The following is an 18,722-nucleotide window of genomic DNA, read 5'->3' as shown; positions in this document are numbered from 1 at the left end:
CATCTTGGATTTCAGCCCCGCAGCAGTGACATGCAAATTGATGTAGATTTGTCACATCTTCTCAACCTCCCCTCCCCGGCCTCTTCCACCCCTGTTTGCCTTACTGTCTCTGTCCTCTGACCCCTGTCCTCCTGTCCCCCTGTCCTCCAAGTCTGTACTCCCGGTCAGGAGGAGGCCACCCTGGAGTTCCTGCTGACCGACTACGACCAGATCTATGGCCGCCAGAAGCAGCTTGAGCTGGAGATCCAGGAGGCATTCCTGCGCTTCATGGGCAGCCTGCTGAAGGGCTACCGCACCTACCTGCTGCCCATCACACAGGCCCCTTCTGACAGGACCACCGACTGCAGCTCACTGTTCAACCTGCAGGGTCAGTAGAATGGGGTTGGATGGGTGTGGGGGTGTGTGTTATATGACAAAACGCAACATGTGTGTTGTTGATGTATGTTTGTATTGAGGAAATCTAGTAGATCTAAAACATATTGTCAGGAATAAAAATGTTCATCAAGGGCAACCACTTGGATTACATTTTCATGGGCATTTTTACGGTGTGGCTCTGGAGGAGTCAAGCCGTCTAGAAATGGGTCTTGTCTATGAGTGTAATTGTCTGTCTGGGGCTGATCAAACATCCTTCCATTATAACATTAAAGTAAAATATTTCCCAAAATATACACTATATGGAAACAAAACCAAACCTTCCTGGACCTACTGGCAGCATGCACGCGAAACTGAGCGGTACAGCGGTTTGAGAGATTAGCCCCCATGTAGTGGTGATTTTCTTTTTATTCCTCCATGGTGCCTCTGGCTTGGCCTGGAGCTCTAACGGCCATACATAATACATACACACATACTTTATGCCCACATTCATTTATTTTTGTATGAGTGCTTGCCCTTATATTTACATTTGTCTCAAGGGGTCCAATCACACATAGTGTACCCTGTGTTGTATTATCAAATTCTAAGCTAATAACTCTCAAATTATAGTTTCATATTATTTCCGTGGGTTCTGCGTGTCATCCTGCAGGCTTCCTGAAGTCTCGGGAGCGGACACACCAGAAGTTCTACAACCAGCTGACCCGGACCCAGATGTTCACTCAGTTCATCGAGGAGTGCTCCTTCGTCAGTGACCGCCACGCCTGCCTGGAGTTCTTTGATGAATGCGTCCAAAAGGTAAGAACCAGCCTCACTCTCCACAGTCAGTCTGACATACTTAAAAAAATGAATGAGAATATACAAGAGTATTCCTTCCTTCATGTAAGATCCTTTCATATGAATTCAACAGTGCAGAAAGGCTCACAAATGGCAAGAATAGCGAAGGTCAGAGAATTTCCCTGATACTAAAAAGCTAAAACTGCAGTGACGTGAGATATCAGAGAAAAACACAAAGTTACTTGATTTACTGTCTTTCATTTCTCACAATAAAAGGCTAAAGGTCAGCTGTGGTCTACTACTATTACTTTAAAAGCCAATCTGACTTGTTTCGTCTGTGTGTGTCTGTTACTATGCAGGTGGATGTGGAGAAGCCAGAGGAAGTGAGGCTGATAGACCTGGATGAGACCCACGGTGGAGAACATACGGTCTTCATCATGCCCCCCGAAGAGCCCCAGGAGGCTGATGGATCAGAGTGCCCTGCTCACTACAGGTAACACTCAACAATGTCGTCATTTCAACTGTCACTAGTCACATCGACAGTTCTTTCTGTTGAAAAACAGTATAAATTAAACTTCATGGAGACTGTCCTGTAACCAGAATTCAATTCCATTCAAATTCGTATTTGGCCTCAAAGGGAAACATTTGTTTACAGACAAGTTTTCCAGCTCCAACATTACATTGAGACAAAGTTCATCCTAAGTGTTTCCCTTGTGTCTGTCCAGCTATGAGACCTTCCCCATTTTGAAGGTGGATCTCTTTGACCGTCCCTTGGACCAGCTCCGTGTCCCCACCAAAGGCAGTGCACCCAGCAGCCCTGCACCACGACGCACCAAACAGGTACAATACCATTCTGACAGTTCTGCTGGTTACTTCACTCATAATGGTGTAATTGGTCTTGGCAATTAACCATGAACTTGTTGAAAATGGCTCATGATCACATTATATCACTGCAAATATTATATGCACGGTTAATCTTTTGTTATATAAAACATTATAAAAGAATGAGTTCTGACCAAGTAATTTGATTAGACGAGGCATTCCAAGAGTGCTCATATAGAGTATGAGAGTACTTGGACTTTTAACTGTATTTATCACTCAGATGTTGGCGTTACAATAATCGTTACTTACGATGACTGCCACGGCTGAGATTATCTTTGTGCCTACAACCAAATCACAGCTGGGCTGATATGCAACAGCACTTTCCTGTGATATTGCATAATTATTTTGCCATCTAAAAGCAGTCTATTTTTCAAGGCGCTAATCGGTAAGGTTTTGGTCTAATTCTCTTTGTGGTTTCAGTGGGTGAAAATTCTGACCCAGTTTACCCTTATGAATAAAGGACGAGGTTTGCCTTTACTGTCACTGGTGCCATTGCAAATGAATGATTATTAATATTTCAATGTCCATTCAATATTGAAAAGCCACAGACACAGTGTGGGTGAGTTTGGGTGCATACACCAAACACGTCAGTTTGATCAGATCATTCTGACAGGGAGGGAAACCCACACTTTAACCCGTTAAAACCTGGAAAGCATCTGTGTCATTTTAGATTTTATACGTTGGCTATTCAAAAATAGCAGATATACAAGCTCACAGTGAGCTTGTACATCTGCTATTTATGAACTTTTTTCAAAAAAAAAATTAAAGTGTGTGAACTAGTGATTTAGAAGGCATTTGTAGAACCGGCCTCAGTTCTTAATGGCCTATTCTGAAAACATTGTGAGGGTTTCTCAGTTTCTTACACTGAGCATTTCTGATTGAATGGTTTTCATCCCAAAGCTGTGACTGTAGTAGTCCTCATTTGTATTTGTTCAATCATTTTGCTCCAAGATTAAATTGTCAATCAATTGTGTTACTTCTTAAAGCATAGTTGGCAACTTAAATCCCTGAATGGTGAAATGACATACTCTTATAATACGCAATGTGTTAAGAAGAGATATTGAATGATGAATGTAATTTTCCCCCAAATGGATGTATAACCTTGTGGAATGGAACAAAAAGAATGGATCACCTTTCTCTGCCCGTTAAATATGGCAACATGTGAATAGTCCAAATATTTTTTTGTTTATACTATTACACTGCAGTAGTATAAATAAAGACATCTCTGTACAACGGGTACATAGTACAACTTTTATACTGTATATGTCTACTCCTGTATAGACACATCTTTGGACTATACAATGGGCACATAGTACCCGTTGTTAGAGGTTACTACAGCATGTGCTACTGTATGACGTCAGTACCCGTCGTCAGAGTACTTGGAGAAGTGTACTATGATGTCAGTACTGTCATTCATCTCTATTACGTCAGTCATGCATGACACACCAAGTTGGTAGAGTTCAGCGAAGCTGATTGAGAGATAGACATCCAGACAAATACAGAGATTCCTGGAATTTATAGATGATGGATGGATTGATAGATAGACAGACAGACAGACAATATATACACAGTATACATACTGTATATTATAATTCTACACTTTACCATTACTTTTTACATGCCGTATACATATCCTAAATTTCTCTTTGGGGAATATATATAACCTTTTCATCAACTCTCTACCTCTACCTCTGTCACTGTATCTCCCCCCCCTGTTTAGGAGATTAAAGTGGCTCAGAAACGGGCTCAGACATACATGAATACAGACATGTGGTCGAAATGCCTGCTGGGCCACTGCTATGGACTTTGGTTCATCTACCTGCCAACCTTTGTGCGTGCAGAGAGCGCCAAGGTGCGCGCCCTGCACACGGCTTACGACGTGCTTAAACACATGGAGACCCGCAAGGTGGTGCTGCCTGATGAGGTGAGCGCTTCACGTCGTAAATATGAAAATGTCTACTTCTGCAGAATTTGAAGCCCATTTAATTAGGTCCAGCTCTCCTTATTCTGTGTTTTATAAATGTTTGAAATATCAGAACATCATCAACCGTGAAAAGAAGTTGCGAGTTGAAGCTTTAGATCCTGCTCTGTTTCTGTGATAGGTGAAGATGCAGTCTGTACCATTAGGTGTTTGTGAAATCTCAACCTTTTGTATGTGTGTCTGTCTGTCTGTCCACGATTGCTGTATGTCAAGGTGTGCTACCGGATCCTGATGCAGCTGTGTGGTCAGTATGGACAGCCTGTCCTTGCCGTCAGAGTCCTATTGGAGATGAAGAAAGCGGGGATCACACCCAACACCATCACTTATGGCTATTACAACAAGGTGAAAAAGTGCACCTTGTTCTTAGGTGTTTATTATCCTACGTATTATGTGTCTAAAGAGCAAAGAAAACACATTGGTGCATATACTGTACATTCCATTTGTACATTGTCTCTGTCACAGGGTTATTAAGCACTTAAGCCTTATATACTTTGTGGTATGACGAATAGTGAAAATAGCAAATCTACAATGACATGCCTAAAATAGGGAAGCCAAGTTGAAAGTGGCTAATACTGAACAAAGAGACATTATGTATTGTCTGACAAAACCAAATGTAGCGTTTCGCACACCAAGCTGGAATCGAAGCCTGGTCTCCAGCTCGGCAGACAACCCACTGCCTCAAGAGAGCTAGCTCGCTTGGTGGAGCGAGTTACGGTCTCTTGTGGAGACGCTACACAAATATTGTCTTATTTATCAAGAGCATGGTTCAAAAAGAGTGTTTCCTTTTTCCTTTGTTCAGTACCTGCTCTGTTTGGGGAGGTTACATTTTTTTAATGCAGCACACTTTCATTTATACATTTTTTACAAAGTGCAGAATAAGTAAGAAAGAAAGTGGAGAACAAACAATCTCAGTGCAGCCAACAGTACTGTATACAAACCACATAAGTGATTTTTTGGTCATTTATACTGTGACATAATTAGATATTTGTCTCCTCAGGCAGTGCTGGAGAGTAAATGGCCCTCCACCAATCAGGGCGGTCGTCTCCTTTGGGCTAAGTTACGGAACGTCCTGTTAGCCGTGGCCCAGTTCAGACAACCAATCAAACGCCGGCAGAAGAGTGGCTCAGTGGGTTCACGAACAGGTCAGTATCATATTATGAAAATCAATTGGGGGGGGGGGGGGTCATAGTTCATAATTGATTGATTTCCAAACAAAATATTCCACGTTTCCGACATCATTTATTTGAATTGCAGACTCAAGTATTCTTGTAACAAGTATGTATTCTTGAGTCAGCCTATTGAAAATGCAAAACATATCAAGTCTGGCTGTCAAGGGTCTTCATTCCCCTTTCTTTTTTCTTTTTTTCTCCACAAAGATGTCACCATGGACTGTCATCAGAGGCCTCGCCCTCACTCAAATTTGATTCGCCAGTCTAGTTGGAGTGGGCTGAGTGAAAGCTCCAGCCACGAATCACTGACTAGTCCTCTAATGAAGAGCAACAGTATGAGCAGCATGAAGGCCTCCACTGACAGTAAGTTGCACACCTACCGGCTAATTTATAAAAACAAGAGTGAGTACTGTACAAAGTCCAGCGTTCATTAAAGCAGCACTATGTAACTTTCCTCTTCTACCCCGGATTTGAACCCGGTTTTTACCATTGAGCTAATCGAGCCTGCATGCACGCTCAGGGGATAAATTGAATCTTGACCATCAGGTCAAAATTCGTGTCAGATCCTGTGTCTAGGTGAGACATGCCCTTTGACACGATCTAAATGTCTCAAAAAAAGAGTAGGGAGACAAAATACAACCAACCCTATTGTATTATGTGTAAGTGATATTGTATTAACATGGCACATGGCATCTACGGCACTCTACCATACAGATTGGACTAATTTAAACAAAAAGTTACATAGTGCTGCTTTAACATGTGCATTCAGTGGTCAAATAGTCCATAATCCTGTTTTTAATTTTAATTCCATTCTGATGAGATAGTTTATTGAGATCAGTCATTTGTAGCTCTCGCCAAGATGAGGATGCAAAAACATTAAAAGCACTTTCACCAAATACTGTACGGCACTGGCAACAGGCGGCCTGTGGGCCAGAACTGGCCGATCAGCAGTAATATCTGGCCTGGCGTATTACTTTGTAAATAATTTACAATATCTAACTGGCAGTCCCACATATATAGGCTATAATGTCCAAATAGTCTACCCCCACCTGTTAATGCTTACTATACTTTTATCCATGTTGAGAGTAAAAGACAAGCATGTGAATTGTAGCGAGGTGCATTATGGTGCTGAACTCCTCATAGTGCAATCAGCAGACTGGGTAGGATGAATGCATATTTCTCTTTCCATTCTTTGAATTCTCTGTTTTGGCTGTCAACTCTCCTATTTGGATGAACATTTCCATTCGTTTAAAAAAGAAAAAATGGCTTCACATGCTGTTTCTCTCCCAAAGAGTCCTTGAACAATGAAAGGGCTCCTGTTCTATGAAAGATCTCTTTGTTTGAAAAGGTCTGGCTCCAGATAGATAAATAAAAACGTTTTTCATTAACTAAAATGTCCTCACATTCGAGGATGTAGCCTGCACAGAATGATTACAGAAGAGTTTATATCTGCACCTATAACGTTTGATTACACACACATGTTCTTGCCTATCATCTACAGTAATGGCATATTAAAAGATTGGCCCGAGGCCAAACTTATTTGCGGAAGTGTGCATGTAATCCAAGCTTGAAGACACTAAAGGTTTATCATCATTATACATCTGTCTCGCCCACAGAAGTGGAACTCTGCAGAAAGACTGTCCTTCGTAACACAACGACCAATGGCTGTAGTGACCCCGCCTCCCGCAAGCCCCCTGTGGGGCCGCGAGACGCCTCGACACTTCCCCCAGGTCAACCTGGGGGTGTGGTGGTGCCACGCAGCCAAGTCTGCCTGTCCACCTTCTACAAAGACTGTGCAGAGACATGCGACTCAGACCCTGACTGCAGCTGTCATCCTGGAGACAGAGACGGCAGGTGAGCTAGTCAGTGTATAATATATACTGTATACAGTATGTCTCAGTGGTGTAAAATAACTAAGTACATTTACTCAAGTACTGTACTTGAGTGCAATTTTGAGGTATTTTGTACTTTACTGGAGTATTTTTAATTTTCACTACTTTTACTTCTACTCCACTACATCTCAGAGGCAAATATTATACTTTTACGCCACTACAATTGTTGGAAAAATGTAGTTACTAGCTTTGATTTTTTTTGATTATTTTGATTATTACAAAACATACATTACCCACTTCAACCCTATATACATTTCGGCCATTTGAAAATAACCGATCTACAAGCTCACAATGCGACGCATTGTGAGCTTGTAAATCTGCCAAAAAGATTTTTTTACATTTGACTTTTACTCAAGTACATTTTGATTACCACACTTTTACTTTACTCTACATTGCAGTATTGAAACTTTTTTTTTAAGTACATTTTTTAAAAACGTTTTCCACCACTGGTATATCTATATTATGCCTATTTATACACGTATAATGCATAAGTATTATTACATCTCAAATGTACCATTAGCGGGGGGCTAATGATCTCGGTTAAGTATCCCTTTGACCATGGACCCTCCCCAGGCCTCCAGGACGAAGCACTGTGGGACGCAACAAGGCAGTAGACGAGAACTACAACAATGTGACCTCCCCCAGCAGAGGAGGCCTTGCGGGGAAGCTTCAGCAGCTCCTTACTCCCACTCGACACCGTACGTCTGTCCGTAGGGCTGCCAGCGTGGACGACAGGCGCCCGGGCGGAGGCGGAGGAGGAGGCTTTGGGAGCCGCAGGGTTTCGGAACAGAGGCAATCACGAAAAGCGCAGGTGGCTGAGACCCTGCTGAGAGCCAGGGAGAGGCTGGTCAATGCAACCTCAGAGGTAAAATGTTGGCATTTACTATTGCTGTACCTGTTGTCAGTGGGTACTATGGCGTCAGCACCTGTTGTGAGAGTAGTCTGGACAGATCAAAGATTTAACTGAAATTATTTATCTGAAACCAAGCATTAATGTGTTGTTGGCATTGTTGTTTTTCTGAACAGATGCATTTAGTTTGGAAGTGGGAATTATCTACTCGGAAATACAGCTATGTAATGCAGCATTAGTAAAACTATATTTATAACACAATTAGCATTATTAACTTTAACATTATTAATCATGTTTGGGTAGTTTGTATGGGAAATTCTGTTGTCCCGGTATTGTGTACTGTGCCACTACTATGCAAGTCATTCACAATACCTTGTACATTCTGAATTTGAAATGCTCACAAATGTTGGTGCCTCTGTCCCATCCACCTATATAGGATTAATATGATCTTTTATAATCTCTTCACAGAGCTCTTTGTCTGTGGGCAGTGACATCGACTTGCCTGACACGCCCAGCGTGTCCTATCCGCTCCCTAGGTCCTGGGATGCCAACCAAGAGGGCGCAGGACTAGAGGTAAAAATGACAGCCTTGTGAAATAAGGCTTCCTCTCCTCTTCACCTCAATACTGAATGCCGTCTCCATTTTACCTTCTGACTCCATCCGCTCTCCCTTCCCCCGCCCATGTTTCCACGGACTCTCTCTCACACTTCCTTTCTGTGTTGACCTCTGACACCTCATCTTCCCTGCTGTGCCCAGGTGTTGATGTCCAGCTGCTCTCTGTGTCGGGCCTGTAACTCGCTGGTTTATGACGAGGAGATAATGGCTGGCTGGACATCCGACGATTCCAACCTGAACTCCGCCTGTCCTTTCTGCTCCACTTCCTTTGTCCCTTTCCTCAGTGCTGAGATCTGTGACCTCGGTCCTGTCAGCAGGTAGGATGTTATTTTATTTTGTGTAAAGTCTGTCCTCCTGACACCCATAGTACGTACAACATTCAGAACTGCCCCCACACTCACCATGTTTAAAACCACACTCAAAACCCACCTTTTCAGACTCGCATTCCCTACATAAAACCCCAACCCCCGCCCCTCCCTTTGTTTTTAGCGGCGCTAGCCGCTCTATACCTTTAGGCATAGAGCGGATATTAGCCCTCTATACCTGGCTTTTGCGTCAACGTTCTGATTGGTCAGGCTCGCCAAGGTTCTGATTGGTCAGGTCCGTCAACGTTCTGATTGGTCAGGCCCGTCAAGGTTCTGATTGGTCAGGCCCGTCAAGGTTCTGATTTGTCAGGCAAGGGGACTATTCATGACATCACTATGATGTCAAGGTTTATTTTTTATTTCCTCATGTTTTTTTTTGTATATATTTTTATTTTCTCATGTTTTTTTTTGTATATATTTTTATTTTCTCATGCTTTTCCCCCTTCTTTTTTTGTATGTATTTTTAACGGCGATGGTCCTGCTCTATACCTGGCTTTTCCGTCAACGTTCTGATTGGTCAGGCCCGTCAACGTTCTGATTGGTCAGGCAAGGGAACTATTCATGACATCAATATTATATCATGAATACAAAATTAGATGGTTTATATAAACTGTAAAAGTCCGGAACATAAACACTCTGGGTACGGCTTATAAATTGTATAGATTATTTCATAACACATACATATCTTTCTGGTACCACATTTATACACACGCACACACAAAGTTTATTTTTTAGGTACCCACTCTATCAGCTATGACAGATCACTATTTAGCGCCACTGGAAGCCTTGAAATAAATTTACAGAGATTTAATATTGTTTCTCTAGTAGAAACACATATCTATTAGGGTTGTCCGATATTGGCTTTTTTACCGATAACCGATATACCGATATTGTCCAACTCTTAATTACCGATACCGATATCAACCGATACCGATATATGCGGGGATTATTGTGATTAGGGTAAGCTCAAATTTCATATCACACACACCATATACAGTAAAAACTCCTGTAACTTATTTATAAAGCAAAAAAAAAAAAAAAAAAAAAAAAAAAAAATTTTTTTTTCAAAAACCGATACCGATATTTTCCCGATATCAATTTTTATGCTAATATCGGCCGATAATATCGGGAGGCCGATAAAATCGGACATCCCTAATATCTATGACAAAATATATCAAAGGCGCCGCTACCTTCACACAGGTGTGATTTTTGTTTCTTTTAACTAGTTCTTGTTAATAAAGTAGTTTTATATCTGCTCTGTAAAGCGACTTTGAGTATCTAGACTGGCTGAGGTATGGCTAAATGATCACAGTGACAGACATGCCCTGTGTTGTTACTGGGAATTGGTTCAAATTGAACAATATATATTTTTTGTCCTGCATCTTGGTAATCGGCAAGATTATTATATATATATTTTTTAATTTTATTTCATAAGGCTACAGATTCGATCCCATTTTAAATGTGCAGTCTCAGAATATCGCTGCTCTTTCTGTTCAGTCTGGAGCGTGGTACCTGGAACACTGAGGATGAAGTGGAGAGTGCAGTGAGGCCCCCCAGTGGTCTGGAGTCATTCCCGAGACACAACTGTAATGGTGTCAGTGAAGATTCCAGCTCAGAGACCAGTGGCCACTCTGAGAGCAGCGGCAATACTCAGGTATCAAACTACACACATTATCTATACAGTTTATCACCAATACACCAGCTTTAATGTAACTCAGCCTTGGGGAGTTTATTGTGAGCGCCTGCCAAGAAAACAGGCGTGAATGTTGAGTCAAAGTGTTTGGATGACAGTGGAATCACAGAGTCTGACCGCTCAGAAAAATCTGCTACGGCGATTCAGTCCTTTAAAGAACAATTTTCTAATTCTGACCCATGGTGTTTTGTTCAATCCCTCTGTATGAGAATATGTATTTCTTTCTCCAATGTATTTATTTATTTCATTTGTTATCCTTTTTATTATTGTTACCATGTCTCTCTACTCTATGATCTATTGATCATAAGAATCTGAAGACAGTACTTTATCTTGTTGTTTTTTTTGTTTCCAGAGGGTTAGATCATCTTCTTTATATCTGCGTTTCTGTATCTTAACCATCTTCTTGTTAATAGTCTCCCCCAGGGACATTAAGGAATGTTTCCCTGTAAATCCCTTTTATATCTCTGTACTTACTCGTGGGAAAATTCCATCATAAGCCAAATGAAAAGTAGGTTTTCTGTACCAGCCACTCTAGCAGGCATTCAGCCAACAGCCATTCTGTTCTAAAAATATTTTTGGCTGGTAAAATATTGAAAGCTGCAACGTAGTCGATGAATCTTACAATGCACCAGTCACTGTGGCCGTGGGCAAAATGTTTCCTTGTACGACTGCCAGTTAACAGCCATCTGTCTTTTTATCGCTCTCCGTTCAGGGTTCATCAGTCAGTGGTCCCCCTCTGATCACAGTGGCCTACCTGAGCCCCCTGGTACTGCGTAAAGAACTGGAGAGCCTGCTAGAGAATGAGGGGGAGGGAGTTCTGGCCCAGGCTCAGCTCCTGGAGAGCCACTCCATCATCTTCTGGAACCTGGTCTGGTACTTCCAGCGCCTGAGCCTGCCCAGCAATCTGCCGCAGCTAGTGCGCTCCTCGCAAAGTCTGGCCAGCCAGCTCACACAGGTAACTCCAGGCCCAGGCTTGACCTTTGGGGTCTGATGGTCAGTTAAATTGTGAAACCGTAGAGGTTAAAAGACTTGAGTTGAATTGCTGAATTTACATTTCAGTCTTCTTATTAGATGGTGCATAGTAGGTATGGGAAAGGGTGAAACATTGAATTGAATAATTGTTTTAATCAACATAAAGTATATCTAATACAATTGTAGTGATGTATTGTTTGACAAATTATAATTATGTGCTATTTACAACTTCACAAAAATATCAGTTCTTCTCTTTGCGCTTTGACTACCGGGCAAACATCAGATAATGTGTATCAGATAACTTATAAAGAGCATTTAATAAAATGTATTACCTTATTTTATGGTTATTCTATGGTCTAAATTAATAACGAATAATCAAAAAGAAATCTTTGGTAAGTGGTATTTTTTGTTAAAAAGATATAGCTCTAGTTTGATCATTGCTATAGATCACTTACAGCACTTTAAGTGGTCAACATTGGGGTGGGAATTGAACGCTGCTCTCTAGACCAGTGGTTCTCAACCTGTGGTACGCGTACCACCGGTGGTACTTGAGCCCCCCCCTGGTGGTACGCGGAAGAATCTTCCCAAAAATGAAAAAAGTGGGGGGAAAATGAAAAAAAAAAAATATATATATATATATATGAAAACATAATAAAACTATCGAAATACTACTTTGAATGGAAATAACATTACCATAATATCACTCAAATTTAATTTAAAAAAGGTTTTGTTGAACACTTTGTCAGCGTGGGAACAGCGCATTTCCTGGCTGTTACTTTGAATGCGCCGGTGCTGGTAGCCACGATCAAAACAAACACGGTGACGGGCAGGGGTGAAAGTGGGCCGGCACGGTCCGGAACGGCGTTCCGGTAAAAGATTCGGTGGCGGAACGCCGTTCCGTTAAGAAAAAGTCAAACGGGACGACGGGACACTCTCACAGATCCGTGATTTCCCCCCACTGTTTGTCTGACTTTTTTTTTCTCCCCCCGTTCCGCATAAACAGCTGCTTTCGCGTGAAGTTAAGTAGTTTCAACTAGGCTACCTGGGTACTTCTACTTCCAGTAGTATGATTTCAAAATAAAACGTGTGTTGCATTGTAACATTACAAGGATAGAGTTTTAAAAAACCTCTTATTCTGAAATGCACATCGTTTTGAAAGGAAACCAGATTTATTTTCTGGAGGCCACTTGACAGCTTTCTGCTCACGGAACACAGCTCCACTTGACTAACGTGCATCGTCAAAATGTCAATAACACGGACGTGGGTCATGGGACATTATGGAATATAAAGACTTTGTGGCAAAAGTTCATATTTACAACCATGATCTCTGAAACCAAGACAATGTGGGGCTATGGAACAAAAGTGTGTTTTCTTTCATCTTTTCAGAAGGTGAGTAATTCATCTTATCTAATGCTGACAGTGGTGGAAAGTAACTAAGTACATGTACTCAAATACTGTACTTGAGTATAATTTTAAGGTAATTTTACTTGACTGGAGTATTTCCAATTTGCAATATTTTTATTTCTATTCCAATACATCTCAGAGGCAAATATTATACTTTTACTCCACCTCAATTATTTGAAAACTTTAGTTACTACAAGTAACTTTGTGGATTTTAATTATTATGACAAAACATACATAAACCGCTTCAGCCCCATTTAAACTTTGGCTTTTTGAAAATGTACTTGGTATTGTACAGTATGGTCAAGTTGGACATGAGTTAATAGCGTTACAATCATTTTTAACCACTTAGCTTTGGCTATTCAAAAATAGCAGGCACCGCCCTATGAGCTTGTAGATCTGCTATTTTTGGAAAAACCTTGAAAAAGTGTTGCATATCTTTGAATATTTTTTTTTTTTAAAGCGAAAATGAACTGATATCTTTGCTTCTGGGGGTCCCTGGCACAAGACATTTTCAAATGGGGGTCCACGGCCGAATGTTTATCAATTTAGGGGTCCTTGGCATGATAAAGGTTGAAAACCACTGCCCTAAATCCATCCTAAACCCGCCCAAAAAGCATCAATAACCGCTAATAACCGCCCAAAAAATCGCGCGCGCTGCGCGCGCGCAAAATATCGCACGCGCGCTTCGCGCGCGCACGATGCCAAACATGCACGCGCGCTGCGCGCGCGTGCACGTTTGGCGGTAATGGTACTTGGAATGACAGATAAAATCTGAGGTGGTACTTGTTGTAAAAAGGTTGAGAACCACTGCTCTAGACAAATAACAGTAGGTAATGCCGTAGGTTTGTACCAGCTTCTTTGGCAGTAGTTGGTAAACCTTCAGGAATTCATGTTTGTACATCCCATCAATGAAAAGAGCAGCCCAGTAAGAATCTTCCATCTCTGTCTATTGTATAATCCCCCAGTCTGAGAACCCAGCAGTGAGAGTGAGGCTGTTGTGGGACACTCTGGCCCCAGACATGGACCACTGGCCCCCGCTCTATGTGATCTGGCGGATCCACAGTAAGACACACTGCCATGGCCTGCCCAGACAGGTGGCACAACACCATCATTCATTCTCTCGTGTTAGGGACAATGACATGTGGACATTTTGTTTTATATTTGTTAAAGAAAAGAGACAATTGAGATTAGTTTAGCAGAATGCAAACTTTTTCACAGATTCTATTCATTTTCACAGAATCAGATTTGTATCCCCACCTCATCCACCCACCCACAGGTATGATACAAACCAAAACTTTAACTGCAGTACAATATTCCCCTACGTGTGGACATTTCTATGACCACTGTTGTTTCAACGTGGTGTCCTTTGTGTGGGTTGAAATGCACTTTTTACTGTCTTATATGAAAAGTTAACATTACAGACTTGTTTTCATAATTGATTCTGTATCAATACTCACTACTCAACGGTCCACAGTGCTTGGCACGACTCATTAGATCAGCAATACTAACTGCTTAGCATGTGAAAGTCATGATCCAACATAACTCCACCTATTAACAACAATACTGACTGCTTAGTATGTGAAACTGTTTATCCAACACAACTTCACCTATTAACAAGGTGCATGGAACAATCAGGATGATTGGAAAACCAAAGGATTCCAGCCACACTTTTAATACTACAGTAGGAAGAGTATTAATATTATAATATATCATATTTTTTTATGATATTGGCTCATTCAGGGTTATACACAAACGTAGTAAAAGTCTGTTTAAAAACATCACACATAATAACTCAACCATAAAACAACCAATCACATAGAAAGACCAATCTTGTCAGCCAATAAATACGCCCCACTGAGTCATGTGACTTTGGGGCAATCAACACATTTACAGAGTTGGCACAGTATATACAATGAGCAACGGCAAACCCTAACAAATTACGTATCAAAGAAAACCTCATTCATAACAGCTGGCAATAAACTTTTAAAATAAAGAATACTTTTTCTAAAAAGATCAACGTCCGTGCCCCTTTTGACCAGTTAAGTTCCTATAAAGTAGAATGAGGAGATGTGATCATATGAGAACTAGCAAAAGGGTTAGTTTGGTCATGTCTTTTGACAGTAATATACATTCTTATAGTGGGATGTTTTGCCATTGTATCACATGGGAATAGTGTCATATAAATAACATTTTTAGTTTAACCTGTTATGAAACTACCAATTGCTACAGTCCCACATTAAAATGACGAGAATGAAGAGAACATTTACCTGTTAGGGTACCGTACTTGGGAGTATTCTCCTTTGGAAGAAATGCTCTGTCTATTCTGTCTTCTACAGTATGTTTCTGGACCTTTTTAAAAGTAGACATAGGAGGGGTTTATAATATTCCTTTAAAATGTTTACTTAGATTTTAGGCCTTAGGAATCAATATGGTTCTTCCTAGTTCTAAAAGTATGACAGTATTTTCTTTTCTTTTTTATGATAAAGTATATATATTTATTTTAGTGTTATTTATTCCCCACAGAGATAACGGTTCTTTGACCAGTCAGTGACATTGCATTGCCAACACTACCACACTGCTCATTCTGCAGGGTGGCTCACGGTAAACAAACAGCCTCCTCCTCCTCTCACTTCCTAGGTGGTGTGCCCATGCGCAGCTACAGCTGGAGGAGACACAACCACCCCTTCACCCTGGCCTTCCTGGAGGAGGTGCTGCGCTGGGTGGGCATGAACGAGGTGCACAAGGCCATTACCCTGTTCCTGGACACTCTGGCCAAGCAGCCAACATCTGCCAACAAGACACAGAGGTACATGAACCACATTAATCCTGCCGTCCCTATTCTGGGGGGAACACTGGCCAACAATTGCAGATCTACCTAGCTCACATCACGCCACAATGCGACACGTTGTGAGCTTATAGATCTGCAATTTTTGGTGAAGAAATGTAGTGTAGATGGAAAAAAGTGGTCCAAGTACAGAATGTGTTATTATTTACATTTGTATTATACGGTATCTATTCTAGTTATGCCTTCTATGCTACTTCATAGGGCATTTTTAATCATTGATTGATGGAGCGTGTAATGCAAAACATGTATCCATACGAATGGACAATAAAGTATCATCTCATCATACATGCTTTGCATGTAATGATGAGATTACTGAGGATGGGTGAAGCTTACAGTATCTTGTCTTTAATAGGAGTTTGTACAGAGAGATGCTCTTCCTCACCCTGGCAGCGATGGGCAAAGACCACGTTGGTAAGACTCCGTCCTACCCAAATGAAGTTGATGCTACCTTACTTCAAAACAGAAGACTAAACTATATATAATGATATAATGATGACTAATACTTGTTTAAAACTAACAGACAACTAAATTACAATCACAATCATTTATCCACAAATGTACAATAAGTGTAGTAAGCGAATTGTGACAGTGAGATGTATTGACAAATTAGACTTTTACAGCACATACTGAGATTCATGGTAAACATACAATGTAATACAAATCTAATACAAAATATCACAGCAATGATTTTGTGTGAACATACAAATAGCACAAGGATACTGTTCTTAATCTGTTTGTATTCGTATTATTCTGCTCCCCATGTCTTCTTTTCACAGCTGCCTTTGATAAGAAGTACAAGACGGCCTACTCCCGGCTCAGCGGCACTCTGACTCGTGACGAACTCCGCAGGAAACGAGCCCAGCCTCCCAGTACCAAGGCTGTGGACTGCCGACGCAGCTTTCACCCGCCCCTCGAGTGCTGATTGCCCCTTACAAACCCCCACCCCTAGGAACAGGTACAAGAATGCTCCCACTTTGCTGTTGACACCACCCCCTGTGATGTCATTGACACCTGTCCCAAGAAGGTGAAAAACATCCGTACCTGAATCTCCGCTGCCTTTGCTGATGCTCTTGGCCTCTGTGCTGCCCCCTTGTGGATGTTGTGGACATTACACTCCCTCCTTTCCTCTGCACCTCTCTAGGCCTTGTTTGTCTGAACCCAGCATCAACAGTAACCACAGCAACCGGTGTGCACCATTTATTTTCCATTTTGAGGATGTTGCTGTAAGAACCTACATATTTAAAATGTTGAGCAGTGGAAGCTGATATACCAGCCAAATTGAACTATTCTCATTGCTGAAGTGCTCGGTCTTGCCCCCCTGCCTGAAACTATCTATTTTTATGAGTGGAAATCTTGCAACATAATAAGGGTGTAATATACAAAGTAGTAATCTATGCATATGGTGTGACCATATAACCTGCATCCTTGCATTGCCTCAAGGCAAAAAAGGAACACAACGTGAAGCAGTTAGTTTGGATGTGACAACATTTCTGGAATTTTAAGTTATGGAACCTGCAGAGATGGTTGATCTTGTAAATGCTTCTTGAATTTGACCTGAAAGTTTGCTTAGTGTTTTCCAGACTTCAAAAACACAAACCACTCATGCAACCAAACAAGAAGTTGAACCTTCACACTCCCTAAACTGCGTATGTTTTTTTTTCCTTTCTGCTCATAAGGAATCATCTCATAGACTGACTCTGGGAAAAGATTCACTTGGGGCTACAGCAATATGAAGCTACTGTGAACATGGGAGCCATTTGGGAGATGGACAAGGCTTGAATTATACTTTGTTGCTGATCTACAAGCTACACAACGCATTACGTAGCTTGTAGATCAGATATTTTCAGTATATATCAGGCTTAAGAGTAACCGTCCTCACGTGGTCAAGTGGATAAACTGTCGAGTTTTGAGATCCGCTTTGAGAGAATATTGTTATTTTTTAAAATACATGGAGATATTATTTTCAGAAGAGGCTGCTGATTCTCGCTGGGGAAGAGTGGAAGAGGATTTGAGATCAATTGAAAATGACATCCATGCTGACAGAAGGGAACCTAGTTTACTGGACTGTTTTTTAAGGATGAGAAGGAGTAGGATTGACAACATTGAGGAGATGGCCTGTGGAATACCACCATTAGGCTACGGCAGTTTTCTAAATGTCTTGTTTTTGTCTCCCGTGGGATTGATGATTCTGTACCTCTATGAAGAGGGTCAGTCTGACAGTGAGCGATCTCAACTCCAGGAAGAGACTGTTACTGGCAAAAAACGTGTGTGTGTGTGTGTGTGTGTGTGTGTGTGTGTGTGTGTGTGTTTTCACTCTTAAAAGGGACATGCATATGTGTAGTTTGGATTTATCTTTCACCAGATATACGCACGAGTGTGTGTAAATACATACATACATGCATGTATGTGCGTGTGCGCTTGTGTGTGTTTTCACTCTTGAAAGGGACATACATACGTATGTATAGTTTGGATTTATCTTTCACCAGATATACACGTACGTGTGTGTGTGTGTGTGTGTGTGTGTGTGTGTGTGTGTGTGTGTGTGTGTGTGTGTGTGTGTGTGTGTGTGTGTGTGTGTGTGTGTGTGTGTGTGTGTGTGTGTGTGTGTGTGTGTGTGTGTGTGTATATTTATATACACACACTGAAATGCAGAACGTAACATGACTGAGTGTTGTCCCAAACTAGGCACCCTGTTGTCTTGAAGATTACACATCCTTTTGTACGGGTGAGTGATGTCTTGTGTGTTCCTCCCTACCTTATTTCATTGATATGTACCTCATATCACCCTTCTGTTAGCCAGAATCTCTGTCATCGCTGTTCTGTGTTTCTGTAGATGGTTTGTCCATTGGGAAATGCCAGGCATGCTTTATGTACCCCATGTCTGTGAAAGACCTGGTTTTATTAACCT

The 18,722-nt window shown here is 41.4% G+C and overlaps 1 protein-coding gene across 4 annotated transcripts in view; it reads left to right on the top strand.

Annotated features, from left to right (window-relative positions):
- dennd4b (DENN/MADD domain containing 4B) overlaps positions 1 to 18,439 on the top strand; it is a 48,976-nt gene extending 30,537 nt beyond the window's left edge. For 2 of the 4 annotated variants that reach the window (XM_084053318.1, XM_084053319.1), the window contains exons 12-30: positions 152 to 367; positions 1,022 to 1,167; positions 1,506 to 1,639; positions 1,872 to 1,986; positions 3,749 to 3,952; positions 4,223 to 4,351; positions 5,007 to 5,151; positions 5,386 to 5,541; positions 6,795 to 7,032; positions 7,644 to 7,935; positions 8,389 to 8,493; positions 8,677 to 8,852; positions 10,398 to 10,554; positions 11,306 to 11,548; positions 13,935 to 14,031; positions 14,207 to 14,245; positions 15,607 to 15,775; positions 16,167 to 16,225; positions 16,591 to 18,439. In XM_084053318.1, the coding sequence (XP_083909444.1) occupies positions 152 to 367; positions 1,022 to 1,167; positions 1,506 to 1,639; positions 1,872 to 1,986; positions 3,749 to 3,952; positions 4,223 to 4,351; positions 5,007 to 5,151; positions 5,386 to 5,541; positions 6,795 to 7,032; positions 7,644 to 7,935; positions 8,389 to 8,493; positions 8,677 to 8,852; positions 10,398 to 10,554; positions 11,306 to 11,548; positions 13,935 to 14,031; positions 14,207 to 14,245; positions 15,607 to 15,775; positions 16,167 to 16,225; positions 16,591 to 16,736 (2,966 nt within the window). In that variant the 3' untranslated portion in view covers positions 16,737 to 18,439. The remainder of the gene's footprint in view (positions 1 to 151; positions 368 to 1,021; positions 1,168 to 1,505; positions 1,640 to 1,871; positions 1,987 to 3,748; positions 3,953 to 4,222; positions 4,352 to 5,006; positions 5,152 to 5,385; positions 5,542 to 6,794; positions 7,033 to 7,643; positions 7,936 to 8,388; positions 8,494 to 8,676; positions 8,853 to 10,397; positions 10,555 to 11,305; positions 11,549 to 13,934; positions 14,032 to 14,206; positions 14,246 to 15,606; positions 15,776 to 16,166; positions 16,226 to 16,590) is intronic. The other 2 variants (XM_084053320.1, XM_084053321.1) reach the window with 2 other exon arrangements.
- The last annotated feature ends 283 nt before the right edge of the window (positions 18,440 to 18,722 follow it).

The sequence above is a fragment of the Gymnoscopelus microlampas genome, assembly GCF_963454915.1.
Source record: "Gymnoscopelus microlampas genome assembly, chromosome: 3".
In the NCBI taxonomy this organism is placed as follows: Eukaryota; Metazoa; Chordata; class Actinopteri; order Myctophiformes; family Myctophidae; genus Gymnoscopelus; species Gymnoscopelus microlampas.
This window is presented reverse-complemented; position numbering and strand designations above follow the sequence as displayed.